Here is a 20,542-nt window from a genome sequence, read left to right as displayed (position 1 = left end):
ATAAAGTGTAAATATGGCTTGGGACCATAAAGAGACCCACTTAAGGTTTGTGGGAACCCAACCACCCGAGGCTGGACTTACCTGGCTGGCGGGCATGACCTCTTGGCGATGGGGTTATGTTGTCAGTTTGAATAGACTGGCAGTGGTTAAACCACCATGGACCAACACAAGTTTTGACAATATTTTAATAACTATAAAATGCATATTTAGTATTTTTAACACAATTCCTTTACTACTAACCAACATTCTTAGTGCCTGGCAATTTTTAGCCCTGTGCCACAATTAAGTTTAAAACAAACAATAAACAGTAAATTGTGTGTGGTGTAAAGTTCTTTCATAGTTCAACTTGAATAGTTGAAGAACACTCCAGTGACATACAATTAATACTTTTAAACAGTTACCGTATTTTCACGCATATAACGCGCACGTTATACACGATTTTACAAACCGTGCGCGTTATATGTGTGAGCGCGTTTTACAACTTTTTTTTTTTTCAATCCGATCGGCATCCCCCCTGCGAACCGGCATCCTCCACCCCCGCTCGCGTCACCCCCCCCCTCCCCCGCAAAACATCTCTTACCCGATTGGGCACCGGCACCAGCATCAATGCACAGGACGTGCCAGTGCCAGTGCCTGAAGATCCTCCCTCTTTGGTATGGGCTGAGCTGGGCTGGGCTGGGCTGGGCGGTGCGGGAGAGATCCTCCTTCTTCCTGCGCCGGGCTGGACTAGGCTTTGAGCATTTGCGCATGCTCAAAGCCTTCTGGTCTCGCTCTCTAGCATGCGCGGTATACGCGTGTGCGCGCTATATTAAATTTTTTTTACATAAATTTGTGTTCCCCGCGCGCTATACCCGTGTGCGCGTTTTACACGGGTGCGCGGTATATGGGTGAAAATACGGTAGTTACGCTGCTGAGACTATCTGAATTCAATTGCAAATTTCTTCCCTATACAAAAAACACCCTCCTGAAAATTTGATATCTGATAGAGAAAAAGTTGCTCTATCCAATGCTTTTTGAACCAAAGTGATTGCTGGTGTTAAAACTGAAATAACAAGGCTTCAAAAAATGGGTAAGATTTGTTATTAATATTTTTGCTGTTCTGTTCGACTTGCAATATCTTTGCAAATAAACAAAAGCAGGCCTTGAAATTTTCACAGATGGATTATCAATCAGTAGTTGAGCAGGTGTATCAAGCCAGAAGAAACCATTTAAATTTGTTACAAATCTATGGTACCCCAAAGATGAAGCCAAAAATTAGTGAATTGAGTTTTTGGCCAACTTTGGCTTTGAGGCATTAGAAGAGCACTTAGCCAGACTTTTGAAACTCTAAAAGCTTATTAAGTATAAAAAGTTGTACATGTAGATTACATTTCAGGCTGATGTTACCAATACTTTATGTAAAGGTCCTTGAAGTTGCCCATTTGTTTCGTACGACACGCACAAAAATTTTAGGGCCTCTACTTTAACACCTCTTACTACATGAATTTCATGTTTTTGAGGTTGAAATTTTGCAGGGCTTGATTGATGAGATTTTTCTTATGTGTTCGTTACAATTATTATTGAATAATCTAGAGCAGTGGTTCCCAAACCTGTCCTGGAGGACCCCCAGGCCAGTCGGGTTTTCAGGCTAGCCCTAATGAATATGCACGAGAGAGATTTGCATAGAATGGAAGTGATAGGCATGCAAATCTGCTCCATGCATATTCATTAGGGCTATCCTGAAAACCCCAGGACAGGTTTGGGAACCACTAATCTAGAGGGGTTTTTTTATTTAATTTTTAATAATACAAGCAATAATGCTTTATAGAAACTCTAGTAACAATAATATATAATCACATCCTGATAAACAGTTGGATTTTAAATTTAAAAAAATCAAAAGAAACAATTCTCTGTTATATTATAGTTCTCATATAAGGAGAGAGAGACAAGAGTGAAATCTAACAAATTAAATAAATTATTCAGATATTTCAAGGAAATAAGTAGGTACCTTCGAGCACTGATATATACCGACTATTAACAATGGGATATCTTAGGATGCAGCAGACACCCCCTTCCCTTCAAGAAAAAAACATAACTGTTCTGACTCATAGAAAACATATCTACTATTTTGGTACAGAATAAAACACTTACACTAAAGAAACAACCTTTTCACAATATACAAGAAATTATTTCCTTCTTATTCGAGTCCACTTAGAGACATCTGGAAATATATAGATTTTTTTACCCAACATAGGACACCTGTTTCATGGTATAATACAATCTTAAAATTAACTCTTTATCTTGACGAAAACCAAATGAAACTACCATTGTAGCTCTTCCTATTTTCAACCTCAAGATGTCTCCAATATTGCTGATAAATCCTGCTTAGAAGCAGTATTAGTCTCTTTTAATGTTTTATTTAAGAAATAAACTTTTTGAATAGGTGGTATATTTGTGTCCAAAATTTTCAAAGTAGTTAACAAAAAGTCTCTAAAGGTCTTTCTAGCAGATTTATACTTAGCTACCGGAAAATTAAAAATTCTCAAATTTAATGACCTATTTTGATTCTCCAGATTTTCTATTTTCAAGAGGAGAAAAGCTTTATCCAGTTCTTGCTGTTTAATAGTATTTTTAGACTCTTGAGCAATCTGTTGAATTTCTCCTATCTTCTCCTGGTGGTTCTGTACCAAAGTGTCTAAATTCTTTAATTTATTGGATATTTGAGACAAAGGTGCGATAAAGTTTATACATACTGATTGGAGGTTGTCAATTGCAAACCATAGAGAATCCATTGTCACCACTGGCGGTTTAGCAAGTGGCTTAAACTCCAGTAACTGGCAAAGATCTTGTTCAGCTAGTGGCTCCCCACGCTGATTCGTGCCTCTTCCGAGTTCAGCTCCATTCGCTCCCAGTACGTCCCCTTCATCTGGTTGAGATGACCCGGAAGCCATAGTGATTTCTCCTTCCTGGGTTACATGCGTTGGAGATCCCGAAACACTCAATCCTACTCGAGGTCCTTCTAAACTTGAATAATCTAGAGTTTATTTAGATAGTTGGTCTCCTATTTTTTTATTATTATTATTATATTCTTAGTTTTTCAAACCAGAACATCTATGTGCCAAGTTTTCATTGAAATTAGGGATCATTCTGAAAATTTGTACAGTTGGACCCAATAAAAAAGCCAGGTTTCAGTTAAGAAAAAGAAACCCAGTTGGTATCTACTATCAAACTATTAATAAACGGAACTTCATTACACACTGACCAGACTTAATACTATTGGAGTTGGCAGGCATTGTTTATTGGTTTTTATCCCACCTACACAAGTCAATGGAATCAATATTGTTTATCAGGAACTTGATACACCTCTTTTTCAAGCAAAACAAGTCAAAGCGGTTAACAGTAAAATCAATTATGAATGGTAGAAAATAATGCCATAAAAATAATAGTAAAGATATCACAATCACACAAAAAAAGCAAAAAGGCAAATAAACACACAAGTAACAAAGCAAGAGCAAGCTGCCTACAATTAACTCCAAAGCTGAGGAACTAGGAAGAAAAAGGCAGAGCTCCAATTAACTCATAATTAAGGTGACCATACGTCCCGCTCTGAACGGGACTGTCCCCTTTTTAGATCCCCTGTCCCGTTGTCCCCACGCACAACTTCGGGACACCGAAAATGTCCTGTTTTCAGGAACAGCGTCCCGAAGCTGTCCGTGGGGACAACGGAACAGGCGATCGCTTCCCCTCCCTCCAGCACCAAAGCCAAAGCCTGCCCCTCTCGGACTGGCCCCCGCTGCTGCTGCTACATACCCTCCCCCCCCACCGCTGCCGCTGCTGCCGACCACCTCCAGCCGCAACTAAAGAGAAAGAAGGTCCAGGCACTGGTCCACAAACCTTCTTCCCAACGTCAATTCTGACATCGAAGAGGAAGTTCCGGGTCAGCCAATCGCTGCCTGGCTGGCCCACAACTTCCTCTCCAATGTCAGAATTGACGTCAGGAAGGTTTGTGGGTCGGCACCTGGACCTTACTTTGCTTTAGTTGCAGCAGGCTGCAGCGGATCGGGGGGGGGGGGGGTTTGAAGCGGCGGTAGGCAGCAGCAGTGGGGGTCAGTCCAGGGGGGGCAGGCTTCAGCGCTGGAATGAAAGAGGCAGGCAGGCTGGCTGGCTTTAGCACGGCAGGGAGGAAGGCTGGATAGCTTCAGGGGAGGGGGTGGAACAAAGGCTGGAAGGCAGTGAGGGGGACATAGGAAGGCGCTCTAAGGACACAGGAAGGAGGCACTGGGGGCACTAAGGACATAGGAAGGGGCACTAAGGACATGGGAAGGAGGCACTAGGGGCACTAAGGACATAGGAAGCAGCACTAAGGACATGAGAAGGAGGCACCGGGGGCACTAAGGACATAGGAAGCAGCACTAAGGACATGAGAAGGAGGCACCGGGGGCACTAAGGACATAGGAAGGAAGGAGGGAAGGACAGAAACGGACAATTATTGTGCCTGAGTGCAGAAATGAAAGAAAGGATGCACAGTCAAAAGGAAACGCAAACTAAACAGCAAAGGTAGGAAAAATGATTTTATTTTCAATTTAGTGATCAAAATGTGAGTTTTGAGAATTTATATCTGCTGTCTATATTTTACATTATATTTGTTTATTTTTCTATAGTTACTGAGGTGACACTGCATATTTTAAAGTCATCTGCCTTGACATTTTTGAAACCCCCCAAAAAATAAATGATAATTAACATTTTCTCTGCATATAGTGTGCTTTGTGTTTTTTTTAATTTTATGGTTACCATTATGAAGAAGATATTATGTGTAGATGAAATGAAAGGAAGAAATTGGGGGCAGGCGGGACTGATAATTAATAGATGTCCCGTTTTGATTTAAAAAAATAAATGGTCACGTTACTCATAATGCCCTTTATTAACCACAGGTTAACATTGGCAGAAAGTAAGCTTTTTATGTGAAGAATCAACTTTAAAAAACAAAATATGCACTGCCACTGTATCACTAGGTCAGTGTTCTCCCCAGAAATTTTTTCCAGCCGGGTGGCATGAAAAAGTAGCCGGGTGGGGTGGGCCGGGAAATTTGGTAGTGAGGAAAATTAAATGTACACTATTTTTATTAGTTAATTATTATTATTTTCCAATGCTCGATATGACTTCCTTTTTTAAGGTTTGACACTTGTGCCAGAATATTTTTATTAAATTTAAGAAGTATCCAATTCTAGAAGAATAATTAGATATTCACCCTCAAATAGTATAGAGGTTTAAAAAAGGGAAATGCTTTAATGAAGTCATTAGGTTCAATCTAACCATTTATTTCTGCATGAATTTAAACAACTAAAAAAAAAAGATAAATATAGCTCATCCAGTCATACAAGAAATGGCTGTACAACACCTCTAATAATGTTTTGATCACTAGGTTCCTTCCTGAGGTCTCACTGAGAATATGAAATAGATGCTATCCCCACTTCCAGACCTCTTCCACATAATTTATGTAGAGGTGTTACTGAGCCTTGAAGGGCACCTGTGTGATTGATCTTTATCTGCTTCTTTTTTATTTTGCTATAGTGCAAAGTAAGAGCTAGGGCAAAACAGTATAGGTAAAGATGCAGGTAATAATTAGCAATGTATTAAAAATATTTTATTTTTATTTGCTTATAATGTCATTTGAAAGCTACTTGATGATAATACAACTTTAATTTAATTCTTTATAATGTGTGTCTGTGTGTTGGGGGGGGACAACACCTACGTCAACAGTAAAGTTAGAATAGAGTCATTAAATCCAGTGGTGTACCTAGTATATATGACAGCCAGTGCTAATCATTTTTTTAACAACCCCCTCCTCTATATAAAAATATATATTTTTAATAATAATCCATGAGTCACACAATAAGGGTGCATCTAGGAAAAGGCAGCATCTTAAACACTGCAGTGAGCACTAGAACACCAACACACGCATTGTAAAACTAAACAAACCAGATCCTACACAGTCAATTGATCCTGTAGTCGATGCTAACAGAAAGCCATGTCCCTTTCATATACACAGAACACAGATACACCCTCGCCCAATATGGAATAATCACAAACTAAAAATAGAAATATGTAGTCAAAAGTTAAACTGAACCAAGAAACCAGACTCGGCATACAATGCAACACCACAGAAACAGTGACACATGTCCCCTAATACTGTGCAAAATATAAAGACAGTAGATGTAAATTTGAAAAAACTTCTACATAAGTCACCACTTTACAAATTAACAAATAGAAATAAAATAATGAGAAATATGAAAATACCATTTTATTGGACTAATCCATTTTTCAATTAGCTTTCAGAGGCCAAATCTTTCAAGACAGTACAGTATACAGCTGTTATGGTATCCTGTCCTGACCTGAGGAAAGGGGTTTATTCCCTCCCAAAATTGCCTTATTTCCATTTCCTATTGATAAATTTTAATCAATACAGTTACAATACTACTTGATTCTACGTAAAGCAACAAAAATATTTTTTTTCTACCTTTTGTCGTTTCTGCTTTAGTCATCTTCTCTTCACTCTCTTCTTTCTATTCAGCATTTGTCCTCGCTCCCTTCCAAGCAACATCTGTCCTCTCTCTTTGCCCCTTCCACCCAGCCTCTACCCTCTCTCTACCCCTTCCATCTACTGTCCACCCTATCTCTGCCCCTTGCATCCACTGTCCACCCTTTCTGCCTTTTCCATCCAGTGTCTGCCCTCTCTCTGTTCCATGTGGTATCTTCCTTTTTTCTATGTCCCTTCAATAAACTCTATATCCTGTGCCCTTTCTCTCCTTTGTACATGATTTATTTCAGCTTCAACCCCTCTCCATTTTTTGTCTCCACCCCTATGCTCTGGCATCTCTCTCTTCTCCTTTCCTTCCTTCCTTCCCACTCCACCCCATGGTCTGATATCTCTATCTCCTTCCCTTCTCTCACCCCCCCCCCTCTCCAGTATCTGCCTCCTGTCTTTCCCCTTTGGTCTAGGCTTCTCTCTTTCCCTCCTTCTTTCTTCTGTGAGGAGATCATGTTGAACACTGAATAATTCTTCCACATTCTCCATATCAATGTACTGTAGTCTGGTCCAGCAGACTGCTTTGGCACTATTACATGGGTAATAGTAAATTCATTATGCATCAGCTTTCTACACAGAATGCCACAAGTCTCTATTTCTTGTGCTGTGCTTACATCTGCTAGCGTCAGAAACTTGTGAGACAGATCCCTTGGCAATACTACACTTCGGAGCCCTTTGACCATCTGGTTCTGTATGGTTGCAGGCTTTAAAGCTCTGTTTACTGGAGGAGACTGTCCAGCATACATAGTTGAATCACTCTTAAGGATCTGATCAGAGATTACATTAGACAAGGTGGTATTTTTAGGCATGGAAAAGCAGGACATGTTCTCCTCAATCTGCTCAGATGCCTTCAAATGCCCTTTAATATTCGTCTGATCTCGGGCTAAATCTTGCCTCCTGAGCTGATCTTCAAAGGAGAGCGGAGTGAGAGCCATATCGGCAGTGAGATCCTTTTTGGGCCGCATGTTGTGCAGGGCTGGACTAAGGCAAGTTGTAAGATTCCTTCCATCGCTGACCTAACTTCCATAAGTCAGCAACGGAGGGAAGCTTACAACTCGCTGCTCTTGCTTGCTACGGGCCTTTCTCGTTGCCGGGTCCTGCCTACTTTCGGAAACAGAAAATAGGCAGGATCCGGCAATGAAGAAAGCCCGAAGCAAGCAAGAGCAAGTTGTAAGCTGACCTGTCTCCTATAGCGAACCCATGCTCCGGGGCGTGTGCATGTCGACTTCCCTTCTCTTCCTCCCTCAGGACGTGACTTCCGGTTTCGGAGAGAAGCGGCATGCATGTTAGAGCCCCGGAGCATGGGTTCAAGTCGCTTGCTGGTGTTAAAAACTTAAAAAAAAAAAGTCAGGCTCCTGCGATTCAGGCTGTGCCGAGTCAGCCCGGTAAATCTCCAAGCCGGTGAGAAGGTTGTTTTTTGTTTTAATGTTGAGCAGAAGGCAGCAGCAGCAGCAGGATTGCGATCGAGATTACAGCCGGGCGCTCATCTAAATTAGCTGGGCGGAGCGCCCGGCTGAAAGGCCCTGGGGAGAACACTGTAGGTGATGGCTATCCTTGGCACGCAACAACCAGTAGGGGCATAAGGAATCACGAAATCAGATAAATAAGAAGGGACACCCATGTGATAAGCCTTAGAAGTTAAACAAAGTATTTTAATCTAACATGAAAAGGCACAAGTAGCCAGTGTAGCGCACGGAGCAAAAAGAGTGATGGTTCAATTTCTCCACAGAGCACAATAACTGGCCAGCAGTGTTTGAAGGTGACTCAAACTGAGAATTAATGATAGCAGCTAACACAAAATTGCAATAATCAAGGTGGGTAGTAACAAATGCATGAATAAACGTTTGCATGGATGATGAATCAAAAAGGCTTCGTACTGCATAGAGATGATAGAATGAAGAAATCCTAGATGTAGAATGAGATGTGTTCCTGAAAACTCAGGAGTGAGTGAAAAACGACTTCAGATTCCACTAGTTGACTATGCATACTATTGCTGCCTGATTCAGGAAAAAAAGTTTCAATTCGATTCAGCCTATTGAATCGATTTTTCGATTTGATTTTCCTGCCCAATTGGGTGGTGTTGTTTTTTTTCAAACATCCTGGTAGGTTAATTTTATAGCCTCTTAACCCTCTTTGCCTTCTCCTAACCACACTGGCACTGTGGTGTAAACAAAATAAACAAACACAAAAAACATTTCCTCTCTCTGTTAAATCCTAGCTCACGTTTTCGGTCTTACACCAGCTATAGCAGGATACACATTTCAAATCTGGCATACTGTAATCACAAAACAGAAAAAAAAAGAAATATTTTTCCTACCTTTTGTCTGGTCATTATTCAAATCTTGTTTGTCCCCAGCTCTGGTTGTCTTCTGATAACTTGCTTGCCAGGGTCTCCTTTCTTCTTTCTCCGTGCTAACCATCCAGCTTCTATCTCTGTCCTCCCCTTCCGTTTCCCTTTCCTCTCCTAGTCTGGGCATCTTTCCTTTTTTTTCATCTCCATCCACAGATCCACCTTTTCTCAACTACCCTTTCATCCAGCATCTCTCCCTCCTTCCCCACTACCCCAGGGTCCACCATAGCTCCCTTTCTTTTCCCAACTACCCTCCTATCCAGTATTTCTATTCCCCCCTCCACACCATCCCTTGTATCCAATTTCTCTCCATTTCTGTTCCTTCCCTCCCTAAATTCCATTGTCCACCATCTCTCTCCCTCTCCTCTGTTTTTAAACCCAATATTTCTTCCCCCCCACAAATACGGCATATGCATGTCTCTTTGAACCCCCTTCCCTCCCTCCCTCTGTGTACTTCTACACCAGGGCCCCCCTCCCCTGAAGGTCTGCACACACATCCCCCGAAGCCCTGCATCCCACCCCTGAAGACCTGCACCTCCCCCGAAGGCTGCATCCCACCCCTGAAGGCCTGTACCACCCCCCAAAGGCCTGCACCCCCCGGAAGGCCTACACCCCACCCCCAAAGGCCTGTATCACCCCACCCACCCCCAAAGGACTGCACCCTGCGTCCCCTCCTCCCCATGGAAAGCCTGCGTGTTCCCCCTGGCCTCCCGCGCACCATTTACCTACTAGCAGCAGCTTGCAGAGCAGATCGCTGGGGCTAGCAATCTCTGCAAGCTGCTATAGGTCTTCGGAGCTGTTTCCTCTGCCACGATCCTGCCTCTGACATTAGAGGATGGGCGGGACCGCAGCAGAGGAAACAACTCCTAAGACCTACAGCAGCCTGCTGAGATCGCTAGCCCCAGCGATCTTCTCTGCAGGCTGCTGCTAGAGGTCCTCTGCTGGCGGTGCTTGGGGATCCCCACCAGCCACAGCAAGGGTCAGCAAGTACTTCAACACTGTAGAAATAAAACCAGAAATGAATTTCCTTTATTTTGAACACAGTACAAAGACATCTGCTACATACATTTCCCAAAGCTAACATATTTTAGTCAAACTCTGTTTTTTACCTTTGTTATCTGCAAACTAATTTTTTCGTGAAGTTGGTCCTAGTTTCTTTTTTCTGTTTTCCTATTTTCTGTAAATTCTTCTGTTGCTGTCCATTGGTTCCTCCTACCATGGTCCAGGATTTATCCCTTTCTCATCTATCATGCCTGCCCGCCAGCCCCATGCTCAACATTTCTCCTTCTGTTCTATCACTCCTCTCCAACTTCATGCCACATCTCTCCCTCCATTCCCTTCACCACTATGTCCAACATTCCTCCCTCTTGCATCCCTTTCAATCTGTCCCACTGTTCCCTTTCCACCACATTTCTCACTCTCATCTTTCTCTTCCCTATCATCTGTATCTCACTGGATGAAAGGGGAAAGATAACAGACAAGCTGGAATGCCTTGGGAGAGAGAAAAAGACAGATGATGGATGTAAAGAAAAGAAGAGGGGAGGAAGACATTGAATGGAAGGGAGGAGAGGGGGAGGATGCAGATGGAAAGGAGGAAAGAGAAAGATGGGGCAGACACCGAATAGAAGGGAGTGAAAGAAAAATGAAGCAGATGCTGGGCTAAAAGGGGGAAAAGAAAGATGGGCAGATGCTGGATGGAAGGGGAAGAGAGAAGGGTGGATGATGGATGGGGTGACAGAGGGGGCAGAAAGGAGAAAGAGAGGAGACAGATAAGATGCTGGGCAGAAGCAGGAGAGAGATGGGCAGATGCTGGATGGAAAGGAGAAAAAGAGAGAGAGAGGGAAGATGTTGGATGAAATGGAAGAGAGGGAAGATGCTGGAGAGAAAAGAGAGAGAAAGGACAAATGCTGGATAGAAGGGGAGCAGAGAGAGAGGGGGAAATGCTCAATGATGGGAGAGAAAGATGATAGAATTAGTGACAGACTAGGAAATAAGAAGTGGAATAAGAGAGCCAGAGTGAGGGAAAGAATTGGCAAGTTTTGATAGACAGAGCAGACTATTCAAGCTCATGAGGCTTCAGAAAGCTGGATCGTTCTGGTAGCAGAAGAGTAGTTTTCATCCTCGCTTGCTGCAGTCCAAGATCCTAGCGAGTTGCAGCTCCTCGCTGGGTTTTTGCAGCTTCGGCTCAGCAGCCCTCGACGTCCACCGATCCCCGCTCAGCTCTGAGCCACAGATTGCGGCTCATGCAGCAGAACCGGGCCCTGAACGCTGCGTGTGACCAGCGAAGATAGCTCATTTCGGGTTTGTCCCGGGGGGGGGAGGGAGGACTCTGTCCGCCCGCTCTAGCCTGCACGAGACACCTCCCCACGAATCAGCAACAGTCTGTCACGTAGGCATGGAGCTCAGCACGTGCTGAGATCACTGCCTACGTGACAGAGACTGTTGCTGCTGATTCGTCAGGACTCAGGAGCTCAGCTCGGCACAGGACCCGGACCGGAAATTAGGTAGGCCTCGGGATATGAACCCCGGGTCCATCCCCGTGGGAGTCCCAACAGCCTTGGAGGGGTCCCCGTGGGAGTCCTGTGGGACTGGGAGGGGTCTCGTGGGACCCGTGGGATTCCCGCAATCCCCGTTCCCGTGCAGACCTCTAGTTTAAGGGCTATAATTATTTGCCTGAAAGCATGTCACCTAGATTAAGAACATAAGAAGTTGCCTCCACTGAGTCAGACCAGAGGTCCATCCTGCCCAGCGGTCCGCTCCCGCGGCGGCCCATCAGGTCCGCAACCTATGAAGTGGTTACTGACAACTTCTATAACCTACCTCAAGTTCTATCTGTACCCCTCTATCCCCTTATCCTCCAGGAACCTATCCAAACCTTCCTTGAACCCCTGTACAAAGTTCTGGCTTATCACCTCCTCCGGAAGCTTGTTCCATGTGTCCACCACCCTCTGGGTAAAAAAGAACTTCCTAGCATTTGTTCTAAACCTGTCCCCTTTCAATTTCTCCGAGTGACCCCTAGTGCTTGTGGCTCCCCACAGTTTGAAGAATCTGTTCTTATTCACTTTCTCTATGCCCTTTAGGATTTTGAAGGTTTCTATCATGTCCCCTCTAAGTCTCCTCTTCTCCAGAGAGAACAGCCCCAACGTTTTTAACCTGTCAGCGTAAGAGAAATTTTCCATACCTTTTATCAGTTTAGTCGCCCTCCTCTGCACTCCCTCGAGTACCGCCATGTCCTTTTTGAGGTACGGCGACCAGTATTGAACACAGTACTCCAGGTGCGGGCGCACCATTGCGCGATACAGCGGCATGATGATACCCTTTTTGATGATGCCCAGCATTCTGTTTGCTTTCTTTGAGGCTGTCGCACATTGCCCCGATGGTTTCAGTGATGTGTCAACCATCACCCCCAGATCCCTTTCAAGGTTACTCACCCCTAGCCGTGTTCCCCCCATTTTGTAGCTGAACATCGGGTTCTTTTTCCCTACATGCATGACTTTGCATTTCTCTACGTTAAAACTCATTTGCCACTTATTTGCCCAGTCTTCCAGTCTCGTTAGGTCCCTTTGCAGGTTTTCACAGTCTTCCGTGTTCCTAACCCTACTGCATAGTTTGGTGTCATCAGCAAATTTGATAACCTCACATTTTGTCCCCGTCTCCAGATCGTCAATAAATATATTGAACAATAGAGGTCCCAGCACCGACCCCTGTGGAACTCCGCTCGTGACCCATTGCCAGTCTGAGTATTGGCCCTTTACTCCAACCCTCTGTTTCCTGCCTGCTAACCAGTGTTTGATCCATCGGTAGATATCCCCTTGCACCCCGTGGTTCCACAGCTTTTTTAGTAGCCGTTCGTGAGGTACCTTGTCGAAGGCTTTTTGGAAGTCAAGGTAAATGATGTCTATGGATTCCCCCTTATCCATCTGGCTGTTTATTCCCTCGAAGAAGTACAGCAAGTTTGTGAGGCACGACCTTCCCTTGCAGAAGCCATGCTGACTCGCCTTCAGTTGTCCATTTTTTTTATGTGTTCGCAGATTGTGTCCTTTACCATTGCTTCCATCATCTTTCCCGGAACCGAGGTCAAGCTCACAGGCCTGTAGTTTCCCGGGTCACCCCTTGATCCCTTCTTAAAGATGGGCGTGACATTTGCTATTTTCCAGTCCTCTGGGATCTCCCCAGTTTTTAGGGAGAGGTTACATATTTGGCGAAGTGTCTCTGCTATTTTGTTTCTCAGTTCTTTTAGTACCCTTGGGTGTATGCCATCCGGGCCTGGTGATTTATCGCTTTTCAGTCTATCTATCTGTCTGAGGACATCCTCTTTGCTTACCTCTAGTTGCACCAGCTTTTCGTCGTGTTCCCCGTTTATAATCACCTCGGGTTCTGGGATATTGGATGTGTCCTCTCTGGTGAAGACTGACGAGAAGAATTTGTTTAACCTGTCAGCTATCTCTTTTTCCTCCTTTATCGCTCCTTTCCTGTCTCCGTCGTCCAGTGGTCCAACTTCCTCTCTGGCTGGTTGTTTCCCTTTCACATACCTGAAGAAGGGTTTGAAGTTTCTTGCTTCTCCTGCCAGTCTTTCCTCATATTCTCTCTTTGCTTTCCTGACCTCTCGATGGCATTCTTTCTGGTGCCTTTTGTGCTCTTCCTGGTTCTCCTTTGTTGGTTCCATTTTCCATTTCTTGAAGGATGATTTCTTGTCGCTTATCGCCTTATTAACTGCAGTTGTTATCCATGCTGGGTTTCTAATTCGATTTTTTTTGCACCCTTTCCTGAACCTTGGGACGCACAGGTCTTGTGCCTCGAGCACTGTGCCTTTGAGCAGTGTCCAGGCTTCCTTTACGGTCTTCATCTTCCTTGAGTTATTGCTGAGCTTTTTTCCTACCATTTTCCTCATGTCTTTGTAGTTTCCTTTTCTGAAGTTGAGTGCTGTCGTTGTGGTTCTTTTCACCTTTGATGTTCCCATGTTTAATTTGTACTGGATCATGTTGTGATCGCTGTTCCCTAACGGTGCTAGTACCACCACTTCCTTTGCGGGTCCTTCTAGCCCGTTGAGGATTAGGTCCAGAGTGGCATCCCCTCGCGTTGGTTCTGTGACCAGCTGCTCCATGAAACAGTCTCTTATCACCTCTATGAATTTAGTTTCTCTTGTGCAATTTGAGTGCCCAATGTCCCAATCTATTCCCGGATAGTTGAAATCCCCCATAACCACCACCCTTCCACTTTTGCACACCTGCCTCAGTTCGGCCTCCAGGTCCAGGTCGTTTGCTTCTGGCTGTCCTGGTGGGCGATAGTAAAGTCCCAATTTGATGTCAGCTCCTTCCCCTCCTGTTAGTTTAACCCATAGTGACTCCAGACTGTCTGCCCTTATTGTTGTTTCTGATCTGGATGAAGGAATGTAGTCCTTTATATACAGTGCTATTCCTCCCCCCTTCTTGTGCGCCCTGTCCCTTTTGTAGAGTTTGTACCCTGGCAGGGCCACATCCCATTTGTTGTCCTCTGACCACCATGTCTCTGTGATTCCTATTATGTCTAGGTCCTTATTTCTGGCTATAACTTCTAGCTCCCCCATTTTAGTCCTTAGGCTCCTAGCGTTTGTATATAGGCAATTTAAGTCCCGGTTAGTTACCTTTTCTTTTGGGTCTACTCTTGATTTGATGCTCCTGCTGGTCTCCTCACGGGCTGCCTCCTGTGGTGTGTCTATCCCGTCCTCCGCCCGCTTCTTTGATAGCCCTCTGGTTCCGACTGTGTCCTCCCTGTCTTGCTCTTTAGCTCTACTTGCCTCTCAGGTCCCTGTACTGTATCCTTGGGTTTATGTCCATAAAGTGTCCATTTTGCCTCTAGTCCACTATCTTCCTTTCCTGTTTCAGTATCCTTGCTCGATACTGTGGTCCGATGTGTCGAGGTCAGATCGACTCTCGGCTTTCCCCTTGTTTAACATCCCTGATAGGAGAGAGGGGGAAGGCTACTGGAGGATCGTTTAACATCCCTGATAGGAGAGAGGGGGAAGGCTACTGGAGGATCTGAAATTAGATAGGCAGGTAAAAGGGTCATGGATTTGACCAGAGCTGTGGAGTCGGGTACTGGAAAATTTTGGGTACTGGAGTCAGAGTCGTAGGTACCAGAAACTGTTAGGGCTGTGGAGTCGGAGTCGAGGAGTTGGAGACAATTTTGGGTACCTGGAGTCGGAGTAGTGGGTACCAGAAACTGAGGAGTTGGATTTGGAGTTGAAGGATTTATCTACCGACTCCACAGCCCTGGATTTGACATACCACCTTTTTGTGGTACTTTCTTTGTTCCTAGTGAGCTCACAGGTACTTCTTCCTCTGTTCCTAGTGAGCTCACAATCAAAGTTTTGGACCTAAGGCAATAGAAGGTAAGAAGCTCCACTGGAATTAAACCCAGTTCTCAACCCATTACATTAATCATTAGACTTTTCCACCATATTTATCCTAATGATGTCCAAGCAATGTGGTCCTTTTACTAAGGCACGCTAGTGCGTCTTAGCGTGTGCTAAATGCTAACATATGCGAACGTGTCCGTAGGATATAATGGATGCGTTAGCATTTAGCGCACATTAAAACGGCTAGCACATCTTAGTAAAAGGACCCCAATGTTTTTTTTAAAAGGGTGGGGCACTATAATGGAAAGAAAATACTGTTTACTTGTGGTTACACTTGTGCTGTCCAGCACCCCCACTCAGTTGCCTGAGGTTTATTTACTTTTGTTTCATATTTGTGAGGGGAAATCATGATTAGGATACAGTAGTTTATGCTGTTCAACTATTGGAAACAAGTTTATCTGATGTATAACATTGTATGCAGAAAAAGTGGATTGAATGAAGCCATTTAGCTTTGGATGAATGCTTTGTCAGGATCAGGAACAGAAAGGATTTTAATTTTCTTAAAATTAACCCAAAAGACTAAAATGTGGGTTCAAGGATCTAGAATTCAGAAGCCATTGATAAATTCCTTGCTAGCCGATATTTCAATTCCATTCTCTTTTTCCATTCAGAAGAGTTATGAGTATTATTGACTGAGCTATAGATCATGAAAATTAGCTCATTTCTGTCTGATCATTTTTAACTTCTCTGATCTTCCAATTTCAGATCTAAGAACAGTAATTCAAATAGTTGCTATGCTCAGATTATTGCAATAGAGTAAGGGTAAAGGGATGGGACTTCATATACCACTTTTTTCATTGTGGTTACAATCAAAGCAGTTTATATATTTTAGACAAGTACTTATTTTGTACCTGAAGCAATCACAAGGAACTGCAGTATTTGCAAGTATCAACCAAATTGTTGTCCAGATTACAAATGATACAAAACACACAAAAAAAAGTTGATTAAAAGAACCACTGGAAGGATACAATATCCCTGATATTGAAAGCTCTGTATTGATTGCCAATACCACTTTATGTAAAATTAAGCTTTTGACCATCACAAAATAATCTGAATGTCCAAAACAGTCAACCAACAAATACTATTTCTGGCGAGTTTCTCTCCATTAAATAATGGACACCGATTATAATCCAAACAGTTCATTGACATCAAAGCCAATTACACCTCCAGAGATCAATAACTTCTAAGGCAGCACAGTCACTGAGAACAAAGTAACTTTTTCTGCATACCTTGTTATACACCAAATAAACGCGGTTTCCATTAGCTGAACGGAACTAGTATATCCCAGTCTTGATTGATATATTGTACTAAGGTAAATAAACCTGAGGCAACGGGGCGGGAGTTGGACAGCACAGGCTTCAAAACGAATGAAATAAATATTTCCTTTCTACTACAGTACCGTTTACCAAATCAACACCCTTTACGAAAAAGAAGACAATATTCTCCTGAACCAATACGAAGGCCTCGTGAAATCAACCTTGTATATAAATGTCAGCAATAACATACACCAGCGCCACTCAGCCCAGAGGCAAAACAGGACATCACCAACACCAGCAGCATCTGCAGAAAGGCAAACACATTGAACCGAATCCTCCTTCCCTCAACCGACAGAGTAACAATCCGGTCTCAGGTTCTGCTGGTCTGTCTGAAGGGATGGAGGAAATTCGTGAATGCTAAACACTGCGGTCGCAAGCTGCTGGGCTCCTCTTCCCACCCTCACAACCTCCCTCCCTCCTTCTCTCTCCCCCGCCCCGTACCTCTGGTGAGATCGAGCGGCACATTCTCCTCGCCGCTGTCGTTCCGTCCTGTCATGAAGAAACAAACAGAGACGTCGTTAGTGGGGCTGTCCGCCCGCGCACTCAAGTACACGTAAATATATATATATAACATACATAGTTCGAGCGTTTTGGGACCGCGACGCCCGGTCACCTAGCTCATTTCGGACACTGGATAAACTGGCATCGCCCACATTCCCTGTTTCACCGCTCCACTACGGTCATCCCTGGGCACATTAGCGAATTTCATTTATGCTTACCGCGTATCCTGAGGTGCCTCAACGAGCGGGTGCGGACGCCGGACGCCATGTTTACGGGAACATTCACAACACCGGAAACCTCACCAGACGTCGCGAGATTTTGCCTACGCAAGGTCTTCGGGAGGACTGCTAAGGCCTCCTCCTCTTCTCAAAGCGGGTGCGTAGAAGGGGTGGGGTTTGCTCTCAGTGACTGTGTGGTGATAGCTCTTAGACTCTATTGATCTCTCTGTAGTAATAATAATAATCACTTTATTTTTGTATACCGCAGTTCAGAGCGGTTTACAGAGGAAGAGACTGTACACAGACAGCGATGTTACATACAAGACATTCAGATTAGCTTAGCAAGTCGAGAGAAGTCAGGCATATCCGGAGGCATATCAGAGATACAAGTGGCAGGCAGGGAATCAGAGAAATTTATCAAAGAGATAGGTTTTAATTGATTTCCTGTGATGTCATACGGTACTTTGGTGGTAGCCGTGTGAGAGGTAAAGTAGTGTGTTTGCCTAACTGATAGGGAAGATACAGCGTTCTCGCAAAGGATATCACTGGCTAGTTTACAAAAGTAAGATACCTGTCGGTTTTGTTTCCATTCATTCTTAAGCAAATGCGTTTTTAGTAGATTCCGTACGAGCTGTAGTGCCAATTATTAAAAAGATGTTTGTGTGTTTATATTCCGCCTTTATCAAGGCGGAGCGCAAAGCAACATACACAATAGAATTATTTACAAACAGCTGAAAAAAATATAAAAAAATTTAACAATACCTAATCAAACCATCAAATCCTGCCAGAACTGAGGGCTCCTTTTACTAAGCTGTGGTAGCGTTTTTAGCGCGCGCTAACCCCTGCACTATGTGGAAAAACTAACGCTAGCGCTATGGAGACATTTACAGCTTAGTAAAAGGAGCCCTGAGTTATTACATATTCTGTTCCACGCTAAACACACCAATGAAACCAGCCACAACATGAGTCTGGGAGACAAATACAGACTCATTCTCCATATTTCACGAAACAAAACAAATGTGGTTTCAATAGTTGTTTTGTTTTTTAAATCCCCCACCCTTGCCTGTTGCTTAATGTAAATGGAAGTTTATTCCATCATGTACCTACTGTATATGAGTAACTCTCCTTGAGATACTAGTGAATAAAGCAGTGTCTCGCAAACTTTTCCGGCCGGCGGCACACAAAAGTCAACTTGATGACATCACGTGCATGCATAACGTCATCCGTGCAAGCGCGGAGGCCCATCTGGCCACAACCCCGCCGTTACAGGGATCCGGGAGGTGCGGGGAGAAGAGTCAGCTGCGCCAGCTGACTTCCTATAGGACATTCCTCTCGCCACAAGAGGCACATCCTGTAAGCAGGCAACCGGCATGGTCGACTCTACTCCTCACCAGTGTGTCACAGCACATCAGAAATCTCAGGAGGCACACAGTTTGCGATACACTGGAATAAAGGATGAAAAGTGTTACTGGGTTTGCATCCTGATTCCATCTCATATAATCCAACACTAATTTTATGTTGTTGATTTTAATTATATATGATATACCATATTTACAATAATTGAATTATGTAAGCATGTATGACTTGAGAAACTCAGGGCTCCTTTTACTAAGATGTGCTAGCGTTATTAGCGCACGCAGATTAGTGCGCGCTAACCCTGCACTGTGCGGCTAGAACTAACGCCAGCTCAATGCTGGCGTTAACGTCTAGCGTGAAAGGCATTGTAGCGTGCACTATTCTGCGTGTTAAAGCCCTAACGCAGCTTAGTAAAAGGAGCCCTCAGTGGGACAACTAGAGATATAAGTCTGTGCATAAGAGGGAATAAAGTCATGACTGAAATAGTTCCTCTTGGAATCAGGTGGCAACCCTAGTGAATTTGAGTCATAGCTGTTCAGTATTCAGCCTGTGGTGGTAGGTGTTTTGTAATTCTGATCACTGTAGATCAGTGGTCTCAAACTCAAACCCTTTGCAGGGCCACATTTTAGATTTGTAGGTACTTGGAGGGCAGCAGAAAAATTAGTTAATATCTTATTAAAGAAATTACAATTTTGCATGAGGTAAAACTCTTTATAGTTTATAAATCTTTCCTTTTGGCTGTCTTAATAATAATATTGTAATTTATAGCTAAAGAGACATATGATCAAGAAACTGTTTTATTTTACTTTTGTGATTATAATAAACATACCGAGGGCCTCAAAATAGCTGGCGGACTCCCGGGCCACGAGTTTGAGACCACTGCTGTAGATAAAGGTACCCCAAGATAATCAAAGCTGGGCTCCAGCATCAAATATCTGTGACTAATTTGGTCTGTGCTAGCTTCCAGGTTTTATGCGGGTTCCGGCTAAATATTGGCTATGGTCTCCAGCTGAATGTGAAGGATGTATAACACTGAGCTCTTTCTAACCCTTTGAAACGTCGAGAAGAGCATCAAGAAGAGTGTTGAAATGAAGAACTGTGCTCTCTAGAGGAAGATGGATGCATCCTTGACTTAGATGCTCGACATCATGATGTCCAAGATCGATGCCTCAATGAAGTTTGAAAGCAGTGTTCGGATTGGACTGAGGTTAGGTGTGTCAAAGGACTCAATTGCCCAGGGAGGTCGAGTAGATGATGTGCATCTAAGTTGATGCTCCCAGCCTGGAGTTCACTGACTCAGCATGCAGATGTGAAAGATAGGAGTACTTTCCAAGTGAGATGTTTTGAGAGATGAAGATATAAGAGGTTCAGAGCAAGGCTTTATCAGAGTGAAAAGAATAACATTTGTTCATTAATCTGAAAAAGGAAAACAAGCTTTCCTGCTTTATTGGGTCCCAAAATATTTCTCAATTTGGGATGAATGAGTTCAAAAAATGAGAATATTCTTTCTAAGCCAGCAGAAGAATCTTCAGCAATCTTAAATTCGAGTGTTTAATAAGTGATCTCCACCAGTTCACTGGTGGGATGTTCTTTAAAACATCATTGACAAACATATTTCTTGAATAGTTTCCTTCTTAGCCAGAAGTTTATTATAGTTGGCATTATAGATTGATGATTTCTGGATTCTAGTGCTGCCCGATTCACGATTCAAATCGATTCACTGATTCACTTCGGGTGAATCGATTCGAATCAATTTAAAAACAAAAAAAAATTGGCCTCCCAATTTGGTGACTGACCCTCCCCCCTCGCCCCCTAAAGCAGGATTGGCAGCACTTAGGT

The 20,542-nt window shown here is 43.6% G+C and overlaps 1 protein-coding gene across 5 annotated transcripts in view; it reads right to left on the bottom strand.

Moving 5' to 3' along the window:
• Positions 1 to 17,653, bottom strand: part of RICTOR (RPTOR independent companion of MTOR complex 2) — a 607,299-nt gene extending 589,646 nt beyond the window's left edge. For 2 of the 5 annotated variants that reach the window (XM_033932533.1, XM_033932551.1), the window contains exons 1-2: positions 17,348 to 17,651; positions 17,070 to 17,117 (exon numbers count right to left, since the gene is read on the bottom strand). In XM_033932533.1, the coding sequence (XP_033788424.1) occupies positions 17,070 to 17,117; positions 17,348 to 17,396 (97 nt within the window). In that variant the 5' untranslated portion in view covers positions 17,397 to 17,651. Of the gene's footprint in view, positions 1 to 17,069; positions 17,118 to 17,204; positions 17,297 to 17,347 lie in introns of those variants that run through there. The other 3 variants (XM_033932568.1, XM_033932543.1, XM_033932559.1) reach the window with 3 other exon arrangements.
• Between the last annotated feature and the right edge of the window lie 2,889 nt (positions 17,654 to 20,542).

The sequence above is a fragment of the Geotrypetes seraphini genome, chromosome 1 (genome assembly GCF_902459505.1).
Source record: "Geotrypetes seraphini chromosome 1, aGeoSer1.1, whole genome shotgun sequence".
Lineage (NCBI taxonomy): Eukaryota > Metazoa > Chordata > Amphibia > Gymnophiona > Dermophiidae > Geotrypetes > Geotrypetes seraphini.
Note: the sequence above shows the minus strand (reverse complement) of the source record. Positions and strands in the feature narration are given on the sequence as shown.